This window comes from Scardinius erythrophthalmus, assembly GCF_964197995.2.
Source record: "Scardinius erythrophthalmus genome assembly, chromosome: 16".
NCBI classification, from domain to species: domain Eukaryota; kingdom Metazoa; phylum Chordata; class Actinopteri; order Cypriniformes; family Leuciscidae; genus Scardinius; species Scardinius erythrophthalmus.
Window position 1 is genome coordinate 18,010,143 of NC_138236.1, and position 19,890 is coordinate 18,030,032.

Below are 19,890 nucleotides of genomic sequence, written 5' to 3' on the forward strand. Positions count from 1 at the left end.
CATCCTGATAGGCATTAGTGCGCACTTAGTTTATTCTGAAGTAGCACTTTAAAAATCTGGAGAGATGTGCAAATTTCAAATGCTGCAAGGCCACTCTTCACTAGTTTGTTCCTGTAGTAGGCTAATTTGACTAGCCTCAGTGTGAAACAACTGTAGAACTTCAAATGTATTGAGAGCCCCTCCATAGGCCCTTTAAGTAAACAACATCAAGGTGTTATGGCTATTACAGCGCAATTTTTTTTAAATAGCTTTTTTCTAAAAGAGGACTGGAATTCAAGTAGGCTATATTTGGACTGAGGCAGTGTCTGCTGGGCTGTGAAGAGAGTAAACAACTTCTGTCTTCATGGAAAATTGCCCCATCTAGTGACCAAACATATTATCTACATGCATGCCTTGAAATAATTGAGTTAAATTTAGGTGCACCATAATGTGGCATAAACAACATTTCATTACATCATGTTATAAAGAAACTGAATCCTATGAATGCACTGTTGAATATGAATAAAGTCTAACAGCTTTTCAGAAGATATGTGAATTGAAAATAAGAATAATGTTCTAAATTCAAATGTTTTAAATTGATCATATAAAAATATATTCAACTGAAACACAAATGATAGAATATGCAGATTAACATGAGCATCATATTCGTGTTGATGTCCATTCACATGTGAATGCCAGAACTTCTTTTGTGACTATTAGAGAGCAGTTATGGCCCCATAATTCAGTCTCCTTATAGCTCTTTACTCTTCTTCTTTATTTAGTTTTTCTTACTATCATAGTGCCATGCAGTTCAGTCATAAGGGACAATGTTACAGAGTAGAGTGGCACTGTCAACATCACTCTTCTGCATCACTTGTTCTCGACAATGATACAAGAGGTTTGGGTGTTCATTGTTCTGGAAAGGGAAATTAACAGTTTCCAGGGTACATTATTTGCCCATTAATGACTAAGTCACACCATTAATTACAAAATGTAGCAACTATAACAGGAAATCAGAGATATATGCCTATGTCTGATGAGAGAGGCGGCAAGTCTGGCACCTTCGTTCTTACTATTCGTGAGTGTGACAGACCTCTGACAGAAAAGGGTGTGTGATATCATCAAAAGCAATTGTGTGACAACCTGACCAAAATAGAGTTGTTCTGTGTTGGCTAGTGGGACGCATGCGCTATGAGATCTGTAAAGCTTGTCAAACCTCTGTAACAGACACCAAAATCTTTATAGCATTCAAGTTACTGTATTGGACTGCTAGCTTATATAATATATTATATTAATCACAGAATACTAATAATAAATGGCAATTTTCAGGCTTGTATTTGCACTGGACAAAAGTGTTAACTTATTTAACACAGAGATGTTTACAAGAAACGATAACAGATTGGCTTTAGTTTCTTAACTAAAACTGTGATGGATATACCACAGTCCTTATAAACTAAATCAGAACAAAATAAGACACTTTTTTGGTTACACTTTATTTTAAGGTGTCATTGTTACAGTGTATTTTAAGGTGTCATATATTTGAGTAATAATAATTAGCAACATGTACTTACTATAGGGTTATGGTAGGATTAGGATTTGGTTGAGGGTTAGTTATAATTTACTGTTACTACTATGGTAAGTACATGTAACAAATGTATCAAGGACACTGTAAAATAAAGTGTTATCCACTTTTTTTTTTTATCTCATTTGAATCTATAGGGTATTGTATAGAGTGGTAGGCTATGACCACGGTACAGAGTATGGGTAAAGAAACTAGGAATGTAGTCACATGATTCATATCCCGGAAATACACTGCCGTCGATGGAAAAATGGCGTTATGAGCAGCTCTAGACTGTAACAAAAAGTAGGGCAGTAGAGTCAAAAGACAACTATGATTAATCTGCGTTTGTCGGTTCACTTAAGTACAGAAAACTGCCATTAATCATAAATGTATATGAATACAGTTGAACACTCGACTATGTAAAGGCGCGCCACAGATGGACAAAGACAGACTCGCAGTGAGTATGCCAAAATAAACACAAGGAAGTAGCCTTAAAAGGGGCGTGTGATGTGTTTCATGGCTTGGAGAAATACTAATAAAAAAAAAACGCAGACGGAAGCATTTTATTGGCGTGCATAATAGCATGCGATACGGATCAATGAAAATGTTTTGTTATAAAGTACAATGTATCGCTTGATATTGTACGCTTAACGCTTGTATCATATCTTGTTACGCGTACCTAAAGGTGTCCTTTTCTCATGATGATGCGATTTGTTTTATGACCCCGTTATGCCTATGCTTGTTGGATATTTTTATTTATTTGCTCTTTAATCCAGTATGCCTTATGCATATGCAGCAATTTGACAAATTGATTTAGGCCCTATTATAGTATACATTTATTGTAATCATTATATTAAAACATACTGCAGTTATAGTATTTACAACTAATATTATTTATTTACTACTAATATTATTTAACGCAGGCTGGTGCATGCTCATGGCTGGATATGCATCACTTCATTGGTGACCTTATGGCAGCAAGTGCTTCGGTCTCTGGTCATCAACTGAGAGAGCAACGTACTGAGGAGACACTGAGTTCTGCTTGGCCCAAAGTCTCTCATCCCCCCCAGTCTACTTCATCCAGACAGAGCCAGGTGAAAAGTGCTGTCCGGTTTGGTCTGCATTCTGAGGAAAGGGAAAAAGAGCCCAGAGACCATGAAAGCCATGGTGAGTAAATATTACAATAGACTGTACAGTACAATTGTGTTATAATTAAATGGCAATTCACTTATCCTCTTGAAGTAGGATTGTGAAACATGCAGAATTGATTGATTCCGGCTACTTTAGAGGCACTTACTTATTGAATTTACTGGCCTCTGCAGCTGTGGCCAAATGATGAGATCATTGCCTGATTCAACCAGGACAGACACAGCAAATAATAAATGTAATTAATCATTTAATATATAATAAAAATACTTAATATATTATTATTGCTACAAAAATTCAGACTTTCTAATGCAGATCAGAGGCAGCATAAATGCAATCCAATAATTTGTAAAAAGAAAGTAAATCCAGACATGGTGATTAGGACCATGATTATCTGATATGAGGCTCATCCATTTTTGTGAAACCAATATTTCATATAATATGAAACATTGGTTTCCCAAAAATGGATGAGCAGTCAGTTATACAGCGTTTCTCTGGACAGCAGTCATTATTCAGAAACATTTGACAGTAATAACACTAAAAAACAGAATCAAATATTCCAGAGAGCGGTGTAATAAATAAAGATACTAAAATACTTCATTTATTTGTATAAAATTCCACTTTATGTACCACTTTACCACTTTATGTAGCTCTAAATACTTCCTGTAACCAATCAGTGAAGTACATATTCTTCTGAATAACAACTGGTTCTCAGTTCCTAACCATACAAGGAAATAGTTTCATATTTAGTTGAATCATGTTTGCCTCTTCTTTTTTTTTAAACTCGTCACTCGGTTGATTTATGCTTAATAATTTTGTGCGTTCTCATCTCCCTCTTTTGTAGTTCAACATCGTTCCTGCACATGTCCTGGCTGCCCTCTTTCCTCATCTACTTCTAGTTCCTCACTCCAGACCCTGAAACCCAGAACCAGCCCGGCCTCACAGATCCAGCCACCTTCGCCCCTACAATCCACCCCGCAACAGCAGGCCAAAGAGCCCAGCCCTGTCGGCCTGGGATTGTGTCTAGGTTTGGGTCTCTCTCTGGAAGAGGAAAACAGAGAGCCCAGCAGCACATCTAGTCACCCCCAACAGGAAGACAAAGGCACTAGCACACACAGCCCAATCCCTCAGGCAAATCCCGAGTCCACAAGTGTCCCACCTGTTCAGGCCTTTGCATGTCTATGCTGCCACCGTGGCTTGCAAACCTGTAGCCAACTTCTAAGTCAACAAAAGGACCCAGAGGCACATGTTGCCCACCACCACTTCCATCACCACCACCATCACTGCCCGCTCACCACCTGCACATCATGTACGTTCCCTTGCCTGTCCTGCCAGCGCTCCTTCCCCACTTGCGCCGAGCTCCTGCGGCATCAGCAGGGCCATGCTCAGCAGGAGGGCCTGCAGCAGCTCCCGTGCATGCACTGCAATGCCTCTTTTCCGCGGCCGTCTCAACTACTGCAGCACCAGCGAACTCAGCACGCATCCAAAGCAGGCGGCTTCCTGTGCGCCGAGTGCGGACGCGCGTTCAACTCGCACAGCAATCTGCGCATCCACCTCAACGTGCACACTGGCGCCCGACCGTACATCTGCACCGACTGCGGCAAGAGTTTCAGCCAGTCCGGGGCACTTAAGATTCACCACCGCATTCACACCGGAGAGAGGCCGTACACCTGTTCTTATTGCGGGAGGGGTTTCCCTCACCTGGCTGGGGTAAGAGCGCATCAGCGAATTCACACGGGGGAGAAACCGTACCGCTGCGGTCAGTGTGGAAAGTGCTTTACTCAGTCTGGGGCTTTGAAAATCCACACTCGCATCCACACCGGCGAGAGGCCTTTCGTGTGCGGCCTCTGTGGGAAGAGCTTTTCGAACCGCTCCGGCATCCGCTTTCATCACCGCACGGTTCACGGGATCGTGACGGAGCCCAACTCTGTGGGCAGGCCCAGTCTGGCTGCCTCTGCGTCGTCCACAGTTTCAGAATTCCAGAGAATTCAAGCCTCCAGTCTCAACCAGATTCATCTCCGGCAAATGGAAGGGAAGAGTGCAGCTAGTAAAGAGCAGTTGAGTGGGGACGGGGACAAATCCGCTCTTCCGTATGCCTGCGAGGACTGCGGTCAACGCTTTCCAGATGCTCCGTCTAGAAACAGACACCAGACGTTGCAACACTACTCTTCGGAAGAGAGAGAGAAGGAAGAGAGCAGCTCGGATAAAATTAAAGATTAGACAACAACAGCAAAAATTTCTGAATCTGAATTTTAAAAAGAAAGGGAAGAAAAAAGGCAACTTTAATATGTAATGTATTAAGCTAGGTATTGAGCCTGAAACATAGACAATGCCAAGAGCTGATGTCAGTCCCCTCACATTGACTATCCGCTTGTTAAGTCATGACTCGTGACACAAGACATACTGTACTGTTTCTTGGTCCAAGGAACTATACATTTCAATTGAGTACTATCTCAACAGACGTTTATGAGCAATATTTATTCAAATTAAGCTAAGTTAAAAACTTGTGCTGAACACTACTATCTCTGGGCTCACAGTGTCCCAGGCACCAATATTTTAACGATTCACAAAAGATGAATCACCGTCTGGCCATCTGAGATTTCGGTACAGAGATAAAGGTTAGGATTGTGATTGTTCAGTAGTATAACCACACACCGTGAGCTAGCATTGTTTGTTGTTTGCTTTTGCCATTTGATGAGCATTTGGATCCAGAAATGGTGATGCGTGGTGTCCGACTTAACAAGCAAAATCTTGTTTTGGTAATGTACGATTCTTTTTCTTGTTATTTGTGCCTCTAAAAGCTAAATTGAGACAACCTGTAACTGCACCTTAAACATTAAATCAGAAGCGTTGCCTATCAGTGTAAAGGTATTTACATTTTATGTATTAGGGTATTTACGTATATACGTAACAAAACCTGGGGCCAGCTGCATAAACATTACGTTAAGACAGTGTCTTATGGTCTAGTATGACCCACTAGCAGTTAGTCTTACTTTTCGGTATCAAATTAGGCCAACCTTACATTAAAAAAAGTCATTTTTGACTATTTAATCATTTAAAAAGTCTTCAAGAAAAACATTTGATGACTAACTTGTAAGACTAGTCTTAGCGGTTCATGCAACTGCCGGCCCCTGTACTAGTTTTTCCACCATCAGGCTTAAAGGTTACCAGAAAGCAAAGGGAAGAATGCTAGGTTTACAACTGACAAGCGACCAATCGTAAGTCTCATGCCAATAAAACATGATTCTCCTGTCCTGAGTACGGTTAGCTAAATGTAGTGAGAAATCTAAGTGTAGGAACTGATTATAATCGTACTCTTTCAAACTGTCTGAAATGCTTACAACCATTCGGCATGATGGTGGAAAAGTGTTTTATTTGACTTTTTAGCACTTTTTTATGCATGTATGTGCAAGAATTTTGTAGTTTTGCTAGTTTTTTGTTGTTGTTGTTGCTTTTAATATTTCTTAGTGTCCAAATTAATTTCGAATGCTGTCTTGATGATGAATTGGATAATTAAAAAAAAAATCTGGTTGGATAATTTCTTAGGTTTTAACATAAGGGAAAAAGTAGGCCTAAAATAGACGGACTAAGTTCTCTGTAGTGCATTGGCTGATGTAATAGTGCCTTTCTTAATGGGAATCTCGCAAAGCACATGCAAACCAAGACAAATATTTAGATTCTGGCCATAGCAGTCAAAAATCAAATATGGCCATCAATTGCTACAACTGTTCTATAAATGTGTATTTAAATGAAATGAAGCTCTTGCCATATTTAAATGCATTTCAGCTTGGTGTGTGGGGATGAATATTATGACATCATTAGGACATGTGATTTACCTGCTGTTACTTTTGTATGCAGGGACTGACAGTACGCAAGACTGCAAGAGTCAAGGGGTTGCCATTTTCACAGTTGGTCAAAGGTTTGTTGTCAAAGATATCTTTAGATATCTCTGTATTATTACTCAGAATTAAAGTTTGGCAAAACTGTAATGGGAAAAATATTGTTGTCCATTTTGTATCTTTAGCATTGCTAACGTTACACCATTTATATATGAACCCTCCTTATGTGGTATTGTGAATGTGGTTGGCCGATCATAAAGATCAATGATTGTAACCTCTCAACCCAGAACATCAGATAATTTTTGTACATCTGTCAGTTCAGCTCATGTCTACATTGTGCACACATACCAACAAAAATAAATGTTGATGGACCTTATTTGACCTTTACATTTGTGACCCTAGTGATATCAGTATAGTTTACTGATGTATTCTGTTTTGTTGAATATCTTTTAACATCTGTGGTGCCTTTCAGACCAGAACCCTTGAACCTTCAAAACTAAAATTGTAGTCACTTGCACTTCCTAAAGAAGTCACCATTGCTGAGTCACCTACAGTCACCTGAAATTCCTTTAAGGCCAATGAATTTGAGACAAGGGAATTTACATTGTGCCTTAGCTGCTCTTCTACCCTCTTCAAATTCCCTAGGCTATTTATTATTTAATAGACAACTATTTAAGTATGTTCTAACCTACATGTTTATTATTATTTCTCTGCACTTCAGTTCAGTGCTACTTGTAGGTAAGAGAAGGTAGGCCTAATATTAAACTCGCCCCAGATCTTTTTCAATCTTGTTCAAATTCTCAAACGTTTGGGCTATTGACTTCAGCTTCATGAAAGGAAAGGTAAAGAAAACTCATGAAACTTTTCCATATAAAATTAAATATTAAATAGGTCTAGGCTCAGCAGTAATTAGCCTCAGCAGCTGAAATATCACTACAAATTTGTTTTGAAATAAAGGAATAAGCGTCTAGGGGGCCGGTAATTATATGACCTTAACCTTTGAGACTTACCTAAAAAAGAATTGAAGGATGTCATAACAAATTGTTACTAAGCAACTGCCGTAACTTAATCGCGTCGTGAAGTATTAGTAGCCAAGGCCTAATGTTATTTTTTTATCTCTTTATTACAGATCAACATATCAAACGTCTATCACACAAAAACCTAAAAAAAAAACTTTAACCGCCAGATGACACTGTGCCTTAACACACCCTTTAAACATAGATTATGCTAGATACAAGTGATGCTGAAGCTTGATTTGCATGAAGAGTTTGTGTTTTGAGACCATTGCACAAGTATAACCTTGTATTTTTGTATTTTTGTATTTTTAAAATATAGAAGAAATTAATGCTAACATTATATTAGTGCATCGTTGAATCTTTGTAACAAAAACAAAATAAACAATTCTTAGCCTAAGCTCCACCCTCTTCTTCCGCGCTCATAAATTGTGTTTACAAACTTTCGTTTTGGCATAAGTTGATTTCAAACGCAGAAGTCAAGATCCTTCAATATGAAAGGCTATATTCTCCTCACTGTTCTGGCGTTCACCTTTCTCCAAGAATACAATGGTAAATAACATTTTGCTTATGTCTTTGCAAAACCATTATTTTTTAATGCCTTATACTGTTTCAGCCTAAAATCTATGTTCTTACCAAACGCAATATGTTAGTATAGGCCTATCTATTCAAGTTAATTAATAATCCAGTGAGACCGAGGAGCGAAATTTTAAATAATAAATAAAGTTTTGATAGTTATTATTTTATTTTTCTTATTTTTTCACTTTTTTTTATTGCTGGCTGATTGCACAAAAGAAAATCTACCTAAACGTTCAGAACTGCATAACCTACCTTAAAATTGAATTCGTCTGAACTAGCCTACAATATTCTGGGGAAATGCAGGGACTCTTTGCGGTCATGTGAAAACGAAAGTGTTCCTGTTTTTGTAAGGTCGTCGTAGCCTAAAGGCGGGCGTACACGGTGCGAGTTCGGACCAGGATCGGACACTCGGGAGGTCGTGAGATATTGCACACGTTGCGAGTCAGTTTAACTGATAATCGCGTCAAAGCAGCTGGTACACGTGCCGCACGAATTTTATCCCGAGCCGGCAGCAATCACGTGGGCTTTCGCGCTAAACACAGAGACCGTCAATGTTGCATGCAGGCAAAGCTTCAGATAGAAAAAATGACAGAAATGTGTGTGCAAATGATTTGTTGTAAAGCAGAGAACAGTAGCCTTTCAACATAAAAACTTTATGAGAAAGAAAGAGAGAGAGACAGTGTATGCGCACGCTGTATGGTTGCTGCCACTGAAGTATAGCCCCACGTGGTTGTGTATGATTTGGCAATAGGGGACAGCTGGTGAAAATCGGGCCGACTCCCCGAATTTTTTAAACATGTTTAAAAATGATCGGTAGGTCGGGGAGGTGCTCATAACGTGTTCGGCTCGGCTCGTAATTCCTCTCACACGCTGCGAGCCGCGACCATGCGAGCATCACCGATTCCACTCGATTTCTCCCGAGTGAAAAAAATCATCTGCGAGCTCGTAAAAACAGCAAAAATCGCACAGTGTACGCCCGCCTTAAAGGAGAACTCCGGTCAATTTTAACATTGAGCTCATTTTTTTGTACATTTGGAGTGCTGTCAATACAGAGAACAACGACAAAAATCGGTGTTGCCTACACCGAGTTATTCTATTTTTAAAATTTGCACCCTATTGACTTCAATGGGGCAAGTAGTAAGCCTGCTTTTTAGCCTCTTAACATCCTTGATGTGTCATTACAAGTGCACAGAAAATGTGAGTGATTCCTTCCGAGTGAACACGGGTGAATCTGACTGCAGTAGATGTTAGAGATATTAATAAAAATGAAGTTAATTCAGCCAGCGCTCATACCTCTGTTTACATCCTGTTTTCGGTGGAAGGCCATAGTAATCGATTGTCGAGTTCACGCGCATAGGTTTAGTGCCTATGATCACGCGCGTGAACTCGGCAATCGATTACTATGGACTTCGACCGAAAACAGGAAGAAAATACAGGTATGTGCGCTGGCTGAATAAACATCATTTTTATCCATATCTTTCACATCTACTGCAGTCAGATTCACCCGTGATCACTCTGAAGGAATCACTCACATTAGCTGTGCACTTGTAATGACACATCAAGGATGTTAAGAGGCTAAAAAGCAGGCTTACTACTTGCCCCATTGAAGTCAATAGGGTGCAAATTTTAAAAATAGAATAACTCGGTGTAGGCAACACCGATTTTTGTCGTTGTTCTCTGTATTGACAGCACTCCAAATGTACAAAAAAATGAGCTCAATGTTAAAATAGACCGGAGTTCTCCTTTAAGACAACGACATATAGGCTTATCTTATCTATATTAAAGCCACATAAAGACTGCATTTGTGAGAGCCCAAAATACAATTTTACACAGGAGGTATTTCAGGATATGTCAAGTCGCCTACAGCAAGTAAGACTAGGAATTTGCCACCTTTAATGCTCACCATCTTGACCCAACCAGTTAGACGACATTTGAAGGAAATTGTATTTGTTTGAACGCACGTTCACATTTGTTTGACAATATTTAAGAATACCCTTTTCAATGATATTCCACGTGAGACTAGATGTATAAATGACTAAATGATGTAAGTGACTAAAAATATGCTTGCATTTCTGTATTTATACAGCGTTTGCTTCAGTTTAACAACACTGCACATCAGATAGCATGTTCCTGTTGTTGTCATGGCTGGTATGCAAATTATACAGACCAGGAAGTTTAGAAAGAATATAGAATATTCTGGCAACTATAGAGTGGAAATAAAAAGTACAATGTAAAAATTACAATCCATGCAACTAACACACCATTTGATAATATTACAGTACTCAGTCTGTCTTCTGTCTGTCTTCTGTCTGTATATATTTGCGATCTTGGCTTGGCAATATATATACTCTTCTTTACAAAAACATGCCAGATCTGTTCAATTTCATAGGTTGTAATTTTTCCATTAAATGTGCAAAAGTTCTGATATGAATTTACATCACAAACATGGATGTGTAGACTTTCCATATAATTACATACACTGATGTATGCTATATCAGATCAGAGTGACAAAAAGCAACAATAACTGCATCCATATGAGATAATAAACAAATGATGTTGTTTAGTATCCCATATGGATGCAGTTGTTGCTTTATTCTATAAAACTAGCTAATTCATTATTGCTTTGTTTTATTACTTTTTGTTTTACAGCTGTTTTGGAGGTAAAAGGTCCATCCGAGCCGGTTCTGGAAGGACAGGATGTGACACTGGAGTGTGTGGATACAGAATCTGAGCTGAACATGAGCACAGTGCATTTTCAGAGGTTCTCTAAGGTAAGGTCACTTACACAATAGCAAGGAAATGTCTGGTACACATACACAATGCTCTTTGATGTGCACTTGTCTGTAAATGTCAAGAAAACCGCAGATTGAAACTGAAATGGCACCTCATTTCTCATGGGAAATGAGAAGGATTTATGTTATTGCTGCTGTCCGCACACGTCCTCCGCTGTGTTGCCGGTCTGATTACTGAAGAAACAGAAAGTGAGAGATCTAAAATTACAAACATATCTGATATGAGATTGTAAACAATCTCATAGGGCAATCACAAATAAAGAACAATATTATTTTGAATTTATTTGTCTGGAGATCAAGGCTGCAATTGGTATTTAAAGCGCAGGAGGCAGTGTGTGTTTAAGTGAGTTTCTGAGAGCTGTTATTCTGGGTTTAATTAGTATCTGGCAGTGAGGGGCCTTTGGAGGATTCACAACATCTGCTGCTTCTGTCAGTGCAGAGTCTGTTTGTCACATTTTCCAGCTATCTAAATGCATTCGAGCAAAAATGGATCTCCATACCACCAATCACAAAGACAGATGTTTTGTTTTGCAAACTCTCATTAACCTGTGTTAGTGAGACCCAAGTGCCATTGCCCTGAATAGTCTAATTCCTCCAAGTGTAGCATATTTAATCAAATTTGGCAAGTGTTCCCTACATTAGCAAGATTTTCTTAACCCTGTAAAGCCTACTGGATCATATTTGATACGCAATTTTATGAGGCCTCTAAATGATCCAAACCTTAATGAAAAACCTGTTGGACACAATATACTACATGCTTTCTGTTGTCTGATTAGTAGTTTTACTTTTTTAGAAAGTAAAGGGCATTTTAGTATAATTCTAAATATGTCCACCCACAGGCTGTGAAATTGTTCCTGATTTTTATAAAGTAAACCTATGTACAACTTTTATATTGGTAGTAATATTTCAAGATTAACACTTACTGGACTGATAGTAATCATTAGGTTTACTTGACTATCCATACATCATTTTTTTTTAATCATGTTAATTTGTATCAAATATGATACAACAGGCTTTTGAGTAACATTTATATGTACAACTCTCAAACATCGTTGTATCGCTTTGCATTGCATGTTTCGTTCCCCACAATAAAAACTAAAGAGCTTTGCACCCTTAAAATGCATGAATGTTTCGCCAATCATTACATATTCGGGTCTTTATCGACCCGGATCTATATCTAACACAGATGGATCTCTACCTGCCGTGATAATATAAAACTCTCCTGATATTTGAGTAACAATTACAGAAGAATAAAATAAAGCATATTTTGTTTTTTTCTCTTGTTATATTGTTTATAATGAATTGACTGAGGAATACTAAGAAGGTTGATGTCTAACTTTAGAAAATGAATGTGGAGGAGGTTAGTGAATGACGTTCCGGGTCACTATGCATTTAAGGGTTAAATATCCTCTTACTAAGACATATTGTTGGGAGATACAGAGTGACAGCTTCTTTTTCTATGCATATTATGTAAGTAGTCTGTTGGAGTGAAATATTTCTTTCTTTTTTCTTTCCCAACAGTACATGAAGAAGTGGTATCGGCTAGAGACAGATCAGGAGTATTTCTACCGCCGGTGTTTTCTGTATGATGTGGATGTGAGAAGGGAGGAGGACAGACTGCTCCTCTTCATCGCCAGTATCCAGTCCTGGTCTGAGGGTCCATACCGCTGTGTCTCTGAGAACAGTTCTGCACCAGACAACTCCTCCCAGCCCCTCACCATCCCCATCCACTGTGAGTTGTTTGTGATGCAAATCCCCATTGATTTGATCCATATATGTCTAGATTGTCCAGATGCTTCAATCTTTCCATCGTTGTGTGTGAGACCAGTTGCATCTGACATTTTGTCGCAAGGAATTTTTATATTTGGGATTTAAAGAATCGATGATAAATAAAACTCTTTATCTCCCAAGATGACAAAATCAATATTGATATTGATTAGGGTTTTTTGCAGTGCCCAGGGATGAGTTGACAGTGGTGATTTATTGGAAAAACTGAGTGAAAAAAAGAAAAAGAAAAACCCAGATGGAGCTATACAGAGATGTTCAGTATGAATAATCAGATGGAGACAAGATGATACATTGTGTTATTACAGTCAACCTGGACTTAATATGCTATAATCATTGATAATAATCCACTGCTGTCACCAACAAGTTAAACTGCCAGTTAAAAGTTTTGTGTTGGCAAGGTTTTTTAAAATGTTTTTAAGTCACTAAAGCTCACTAAGGCTGCATTTATTTGAGCAAAAGCACAGTAAAAAAAAAGTAATATTGTGAAATATTATTACAATTTAACACAAATGAATTTTTCAGCATCATTACTCCAGTCTTCAGTGTCACATGATCCTTGAAAATCATTGTAATATGTCACATGAAATCATTCTAATATGCTGATTTGGTGCTCAGGAATATTTGTGTGAAAACTGAAAGTATTCAAGATTCTTTTAAGTAAATAATAGAACCATTTATTTGTTTCGTGTTTATTTGTATTTTTCTGTCTAAAATTCTTTACTGCACTTTTGCTCAATTTAAAGCATCCTTGCTTAATAAAAGTATTAAGTAATAAAAAATTGTACTATTTCTACATGTATATTTTATGAATGTATACAAATATTATGTATGTATAAAATATATAATATTAAATATATACTGTATATATTCATTGTGAGTGATGAAGACATGCTCAAAATTTCCATGACCTACTTCCTTGTTTTTATGCTATGCGAATGTATCCAGGAGCAGAGCTGTTTTGACTAATCCTTTCTATCCTCATATGTTCTCTCTCTTTCTATCGCAGATATGCGGGAGCTGGCAGTGCACAGGGCTGGTTTGGGATACTTGACACGTTATTTTAACTCGGTGCAGGACCTTAAAGTACAATTAGGCGATGATGTGGAGCTGGAATGTACTACTTCAGCTTCCGAGGCACCTGAATACTACTGGGCTAAAGAGGTGACAGATTTACTATCTAATGCATTTTTTTTCTTTTTTAACATGATGCATTACTCTATATTTGGGACTGCAGTTGCCCTTTTTCATGTAATAGACATGTTGGGTTCTTGGGCATCTGAGAGAAAGGCCTGGAAGGCCAGCTTGCCTAATAAAGTCCTGTTCAAGTGAAAATAAGCTTGTTCACTCAGGTCTGGGGAAAAGGCTGTGAAAGTTGTCAACTCAGTTAATTAGAACAGGAAATGTGCTAAGCCAGGAAAAGTGCATGGTAGATCTGCACTAAGGAGTGTCCAGAGGTTATGTCTAGTCTACACTCCCCTGATCAATTCGGAATTATTGTAAAAGTTTATTTATGAGCTTTGTTCAACGGGCGTTGCAGCCAAATGTGAGCAAATATTGGCTTTGGCGAGAAAATAAAACTCACCAGGGCCCAGTTATTTTCCAGTGGCTGGTTATTTAATGTTATAGTTCAAGTTGAAGTTTCGAACTGTGAGAAAGATAATCAAGCCCCCACTGATATCATGTAACTGACACAAGCGATTCAAATCAAAGGAATAAGCCACACGAGTCATGACAGATGTTTGCTAAAGAAAACATCTGTCGCGACTCAGATGTTTTCTTCCTTAGTAGACAATTTGCATACATTTGTTTATCTAGGAGGCCTTTTTACCATGTGGAAATATTCCTCTAATTGAGCCACTAAAATGAATATATTTTAGGAACAAAATATATTCATTTTATACAAGGGAGGGATGTTTCATTTTATATAATATGATATATCTTTTTTTCACTGATATGAAAGGAAACTGTAATTAAGAAATTATTTAAAAATTAATTTATATCATCTTATTGTCATGGTCGGTTGCAGTAAAGAGGTGAGAGGAAGGATCTAGACGTAGATTTATAAAACTTTAACATACAAAACAAAAACCATCTGGGCAGAAAACAGGAACAGAAAAATGAGTATTACGTAACGTGAACTGACAAATGAACAGAACAAAATATTATTGATATAATCAATGAAAATCATTTCAGGGACAGTGCCAAATGTATTCTGGTAAGGCCAGTAAATCTTAATTCACTCACCTTGGGCTTATGAGACAAAAAGTTAATTTTGGATCTGTGTTTAACTGTTGAACATACTAATCTTGACTATTGTACATGTAACCTGCTGTAGAACGCACAGTGCATGACCTTATGCAAAAAAAGAAAAAGTCCCTCTAAATGTCATGGTGTGGGTGATCGATGACCATAGAATTTCATGAGATAGAAGTCCAGAATGAGTCATTCCTGTTATACAGGATGACAGTCTGTCCTCCACCACATCAAAAAAGTGCACTATCATTCTCTTACAGTTGAAACTCCCTCAAATATATACTGTATTATGCAAGATGTTTTCGCTTAGTCAATATGGCTTCGAATCTGCACTTAAAATAGTTACCCAAGGCCTGACTCAATAAAAGCAGATTCATATAAATAGACAGAGTAAACTAGAAAAACAAGCTTCCTTAGACTGCAGAACACGTTCTGGTGTATAGCAGCTATACCTGTTTATAGTGCTCTGTGTCTGCACCCCAGCGGAGGAAACAGGAAGATGTTCGGAGCCAATGGATTAGCTCAAACAATGGTGCTTTGGCCAGAACTTGGCTTGACTGGGAATCCTCTTAATTCACTTTCATTTAAATTGAAATGGACTTTGTTGGCAGGATGCAGAAGTTCATCTAGTGCCAAAAGCATCTGCATGGTTATGATTTGCTCCGAGTGGTTTTTGCACAGGCATTTGTTTCCTTGAATTGTATGGTGTTATGTTTTATTTTCATACTCACTAACTTTATTTATTGTAAATGGCACAGGGATTCTTAGGGAACTTCATTTCTGTTGTATTTTCAATTCAGAAAGTCAAAAAAAGTGGGAATTCACCCTCTTGCATGATTTCCATTCCTAAGAATTATTACTTCTGCCTTATCTTTCTTACGTCAAATATTTCACGTAGTTCCTGCTTTGCTTTTCACTTCTCTATAACCTCTGTGTGTCTATTTCATATCAAGGGAGATGATTGGATTTTGCCCTCTAATAAGTTGAAGTTGGAGAAGGTGAGTGATCAGAGTGGAGGGAGATACACCTGTTCGGCTCAGTCGCCCACTGTGCGGTCCCTCATGAAGAAACGTACAATCAGCATCACTGTTCTACCAGGTCAGAGCTGCCAAAAGTGTGCGACTTTTGTGTGAACAACAGTTGATTTGTTGATATACACCAGGGCTTCTCAACTCTGGTCCACTTTCCTACAGCGTTTAGCTCCAACCTTGATCAAACTCACCTGCATGTAACTTTTTAGTAATGTTGAAGATTAGCTTGTTTAGGTGTGTTTGATTAGGGTTGGAACTAAACTCTGCAGGAGAGTGGATTTCGAGGGCCAGAGTAGAGAACCTCTGACAGTATGTTGATCATTTGAACGTTTCATTTTATATCTAATGGCACTTGCAGCAATTCAGCAACCAAAATCCCTTTTGATCTATTTGTCCAATTTTCAGTTTTAGAGTATAAAGGTGCCCGTGTAAGACAATAATATCGACCTTGAGGACTCATTTAACTTCAATAAAATGACACATTTCTTAACTTCCTTATGATTACTGATGGACAGTTTTCTTTAAGTCAAGAAAATATCTTCTGTATGTCTGCACAACATGGATAATATCTGCCATGCTATTATAACTGAATCAAATTTAAAAATCTCTCACGTTATTGTTATTGATAGTGCACTTTTCACAATCCATGTGATTTCAAAGCAGCTTTACATGTGATTGTCTAATGTATTAATGTCTTACACTATGTTTCTGCCTTTTAACAATGTTCAATATATATCGATATTTTGTAATTTGCTCTTATGAACAAATGGTCAGAGGAACTATCATTTATATCATCCACTGTTATCAAGTAGATCTAAAGTGCAAAAAAGCCGTGGAATCAAATTGATGTCAGAAGCAAGTTATTACATTTTGATTTGAAGACTAAGAAGTCAACAGTTATTTTATTTGCACTAATGTGCACTAATAAATCATTCGCAATAAGAACTGAATTAAGGAAGTAAATAGGGTTGAATTTGATTTAATGTTGACAATTACCCTCAATTAGCTCGCCTGCTCAAGGCCGAGCAACTAATACCAATGTTAATCAGGTTGAAATGTTTGATTAGGTATTTTAACATTTAAAGACAGTTTGACAGACTTTGTCTTTGTCTCTTAGAGGATGCAGCATGGTATGAGTCAACCACCGGTCGTATTGTTCTCATGGTATCTGGTGCTGGATTGGTCCTTCTGGTGGTTGTGATATCCATGACCACCTACCTCTGTCGCCGAGCCAATCAGAGGAATCGCAAGGGACCCATGTAAGTCCTCCAAATCGCCCTAGTCATGTTGTCTGGAAATGTGTGCAGTGATTCATGTGGGTGTTTGACCTCCAACCCTCCTCTATCATGTCGAGTGGAGTCTGAGTATTACTGTGAGCATCAGTAGACGCTGATGTCCACTTCTCTCACTGCCTCAAAGCTGTCGAGGCAGGCTAGTATGTGCAAATAACCGTCTCAATAACCACATTCTTCAGGTCCACATCCTTTCTTATTCTGCAAGATAAAACACTCACTCTGTCATATTTCCTTCTCTCATCCTCTCAGTGATGACCGTTCCCAGAAGAAACCCATCTACAAATCCAGCGTGGAGTCCCTGCCCTCCACCGCTGGTGACAAGCAGCCGCTGGTGTAAAGAGTGAGATTGATGGAGGACTGGAGAGGAGAGCAGAGAAAAGAAGACAAGAGAAAAAGATGAGGGAGTATTGGGTATTCAGAGTAGAAGGGAGTTAATGAGAGCTTTGCACATAGATTTTGTTTTGCTCTTGGGTCTTTATTCAGATATATAATTTGGAGACTGTCTATGCAGGAAATCGAAAAAGTATACAAAGTCGGGACAAATTATGGTTTTACCTTGGTTCCTTTCCAATGTGGATGGCAGCAATGCTATTCAACAAAAGGTGTGCAATTTTCTCTGTATTGATTCACCGACCCTGCAAAATTGAGAAATGCTGAAAAGATGTTTTTGTGAGGTGACATTGAACGCTTCTTTCTTCCCACCAGTCTTATGCTGGCTTATGTCTTTAAACTGATTAACATTTCTTTTTAGGAAAACCACTGTCTGCAAGCTGTACAATCATTTAGTCAGAGGTAGAAATGTTGGGGTTATTGCTTTGCATCAGTATATAATATTCTGCTTTACTTGAAAAGACAGTAGATAAGATCCAGATTAACACTGAACCAATTTCTCTAGAAGCACTTTGAAATTGTTGCACTTTTTTTACACAAGTTTGATTTTTCCATATCTTTGAATTTAAAGCTATTAAAATGACTTTACAACATAATCAGCCTCCAGTGTTGTTACTGATCTAATTAAGATAGACATTCATGTATGCTCAACTAGCCAAGAAATCTCAAGAGAGTTCATATCTATGTAAATGGCATTGCCACTGTTTATAAAAAGATATTTCCATTTCAAATTTCTGAAGTATTAATAAATACCTGTAAGTTCTCAAACAAGAGTTTTGATACACACTTAGCAGGTTGATTTGTTGACCATTGCAAAATACAATTCAAGGGATAGTCCACCAAATTTTTTAAATTCTTTCATTAAATTGCTCACCCTCATGTCGTTCCGACCCCGTAAGACTTTTGTTCATCTTAGGAACACAAATGAAGATCTTTTTGATGAAATCTGAGAGCTTTTTGTCCCTCCATTGATAGTCTATGCAACTACCACTTTGACACTTCATAAAATTTATAAAGAGATCGTAAAAACAAAGCCATATGAATTGAATCTCACTCTGAAGAGACTATTGATTTATGAACAGATTTAACTTAGGCTTTTATTCACATAAACATTGATCAGCAAACATAAACAGAAGCTTAACCGAACCGAAGCAATTTGTAGTGGTGTCCAACACCATAGTGGACATTATCAAGTGCACTTATTCAATTCCATAATGCACCTCAATAATGAGTGTACAAGCGATGTCCACTCATTGGTTAGCTGTTAGAGAATAACCACGCACTCCAACCGCCACATTGAATGATTTCCCGCGTCTTGCCAGTAGATGGCGTCTGCAGCACTTCCAATGCACACAGTGTCCGAATTCACTCTTTACATTTAGTCCCTCATTCAGTGGACTACATTAGTGGAGTGACGCAGGCAACAGTGACTGAGGGTACAGGGGGCTATACTTCAGATAAAACTATTTTGATCCTGAACGAATCAGTGTTTTTGAACAAATAGTTTTAATAAACGATTCAATGACTGAAAAGCCTCTCGGCTAATAAATTCTAAGGTCTTACAAATAACCAGAATCATCAATACCGTCGTAGCCATACACATACAGTGTATGGAATAATACTATGTTTTTATTCTGAACCAGAATTTTAGAGAAGCCTCTTAATGGGTGGTAACTAAGTATATTTCTGTCCAGTCCATGATGGTAAGTGTGTCAGAAAACTCTTTTAAAACATATCAAAAAAGGCCTCGAGGCAGTCCTGAGGTATTTTTTCAGAATGTGACATATCTTATCTTTACATGCTGCCACAAGCCCAACTTTTTCACAAACAACATGAACTGGAATTGCCTGGACTATACCCAGTCACCACATAACCACAACTGTGTTTATTAATTTTACCCTCCAATGCTTTAACTTTAGCAGTTCATCACTGTAAACATTATCATAGCTTCTCATTTAATTGAATTTCTTCTGTCTGCAATATTTGTGTTTCTTTTTGTGTAGTTTTATTACCAGTGTGTGGCTGACCAAGCCACCATTAATAACTGTGTTATGTCTGCTAAAACAATGACAGTTCATTAACGAAGGTACATGGCATGGAGTGCAACAAAAACAATATTATTACACAAATTATTCAAGATCTCTCTTTCTCTCCCGCGGTTCTTCACAAAGTCCTTGAACAAGAGAACACATTAGCATGGGAAGCGCTTTGGAGTAGCAAAACT

The 19,890-nt window shown here is 38.1% G+C and overlaps 2 protein-coding genes across 2 annotated transcripts; both read left to right on the plus strand.

The window, feature by feature from the left end:
- The first annotated feature begins 1,782 nt into the window (after positions 1–1,782).
- LOC308704694 (uncharacterized protein) lies at positions 1,783–6,900 on the plus strand. The gene is made up of 3 exons (XM_081389186.1): positions 1,783–1,997; positions 2,464–2,707; positions 3,531–6,900. The coding sequence occupies exons 1-3, from the start codon at positions 1,977–1,979 to the stop codon at positions 4,904–4,906; spliced, it is 1,641 nt and encodes a 546-aa protein (XP_081245312.1). The 5' UTR covers positions 1,783–1,976; the 3' UTR covers positions 4,907–6,900.
- Positions 6,901–7,764: 864 nt separating this feature from the next.
- On the plus strand, positions 7,765–18,262 carry LOC308704695 (immunoglobulin superfamily DCC subclass member 4). Its single transcript, XM_081389187.1, has 7 exons — positions 7,765–8,090; positions 10,767–10,888; positions 12,431–12,641; positions 13,704–13,858; positions 15,904–16,048; positions 17,099–17,240; positions 17,526–18,262. Exons 1-7 carry the CDS (start codon positions 8,033–8,035, stop codon positions 17,611–17,613), a joined length of 921 nt encoding a protein of 306 aa, XP_081245313.1. The 5' UTR covers positions 7,765–8,032; the 3' UTR covers positions 17,614–18,262.
- The last annotated feature ends 1,628 nt before the right edge of the window (positions 18,263–19,890 follow it).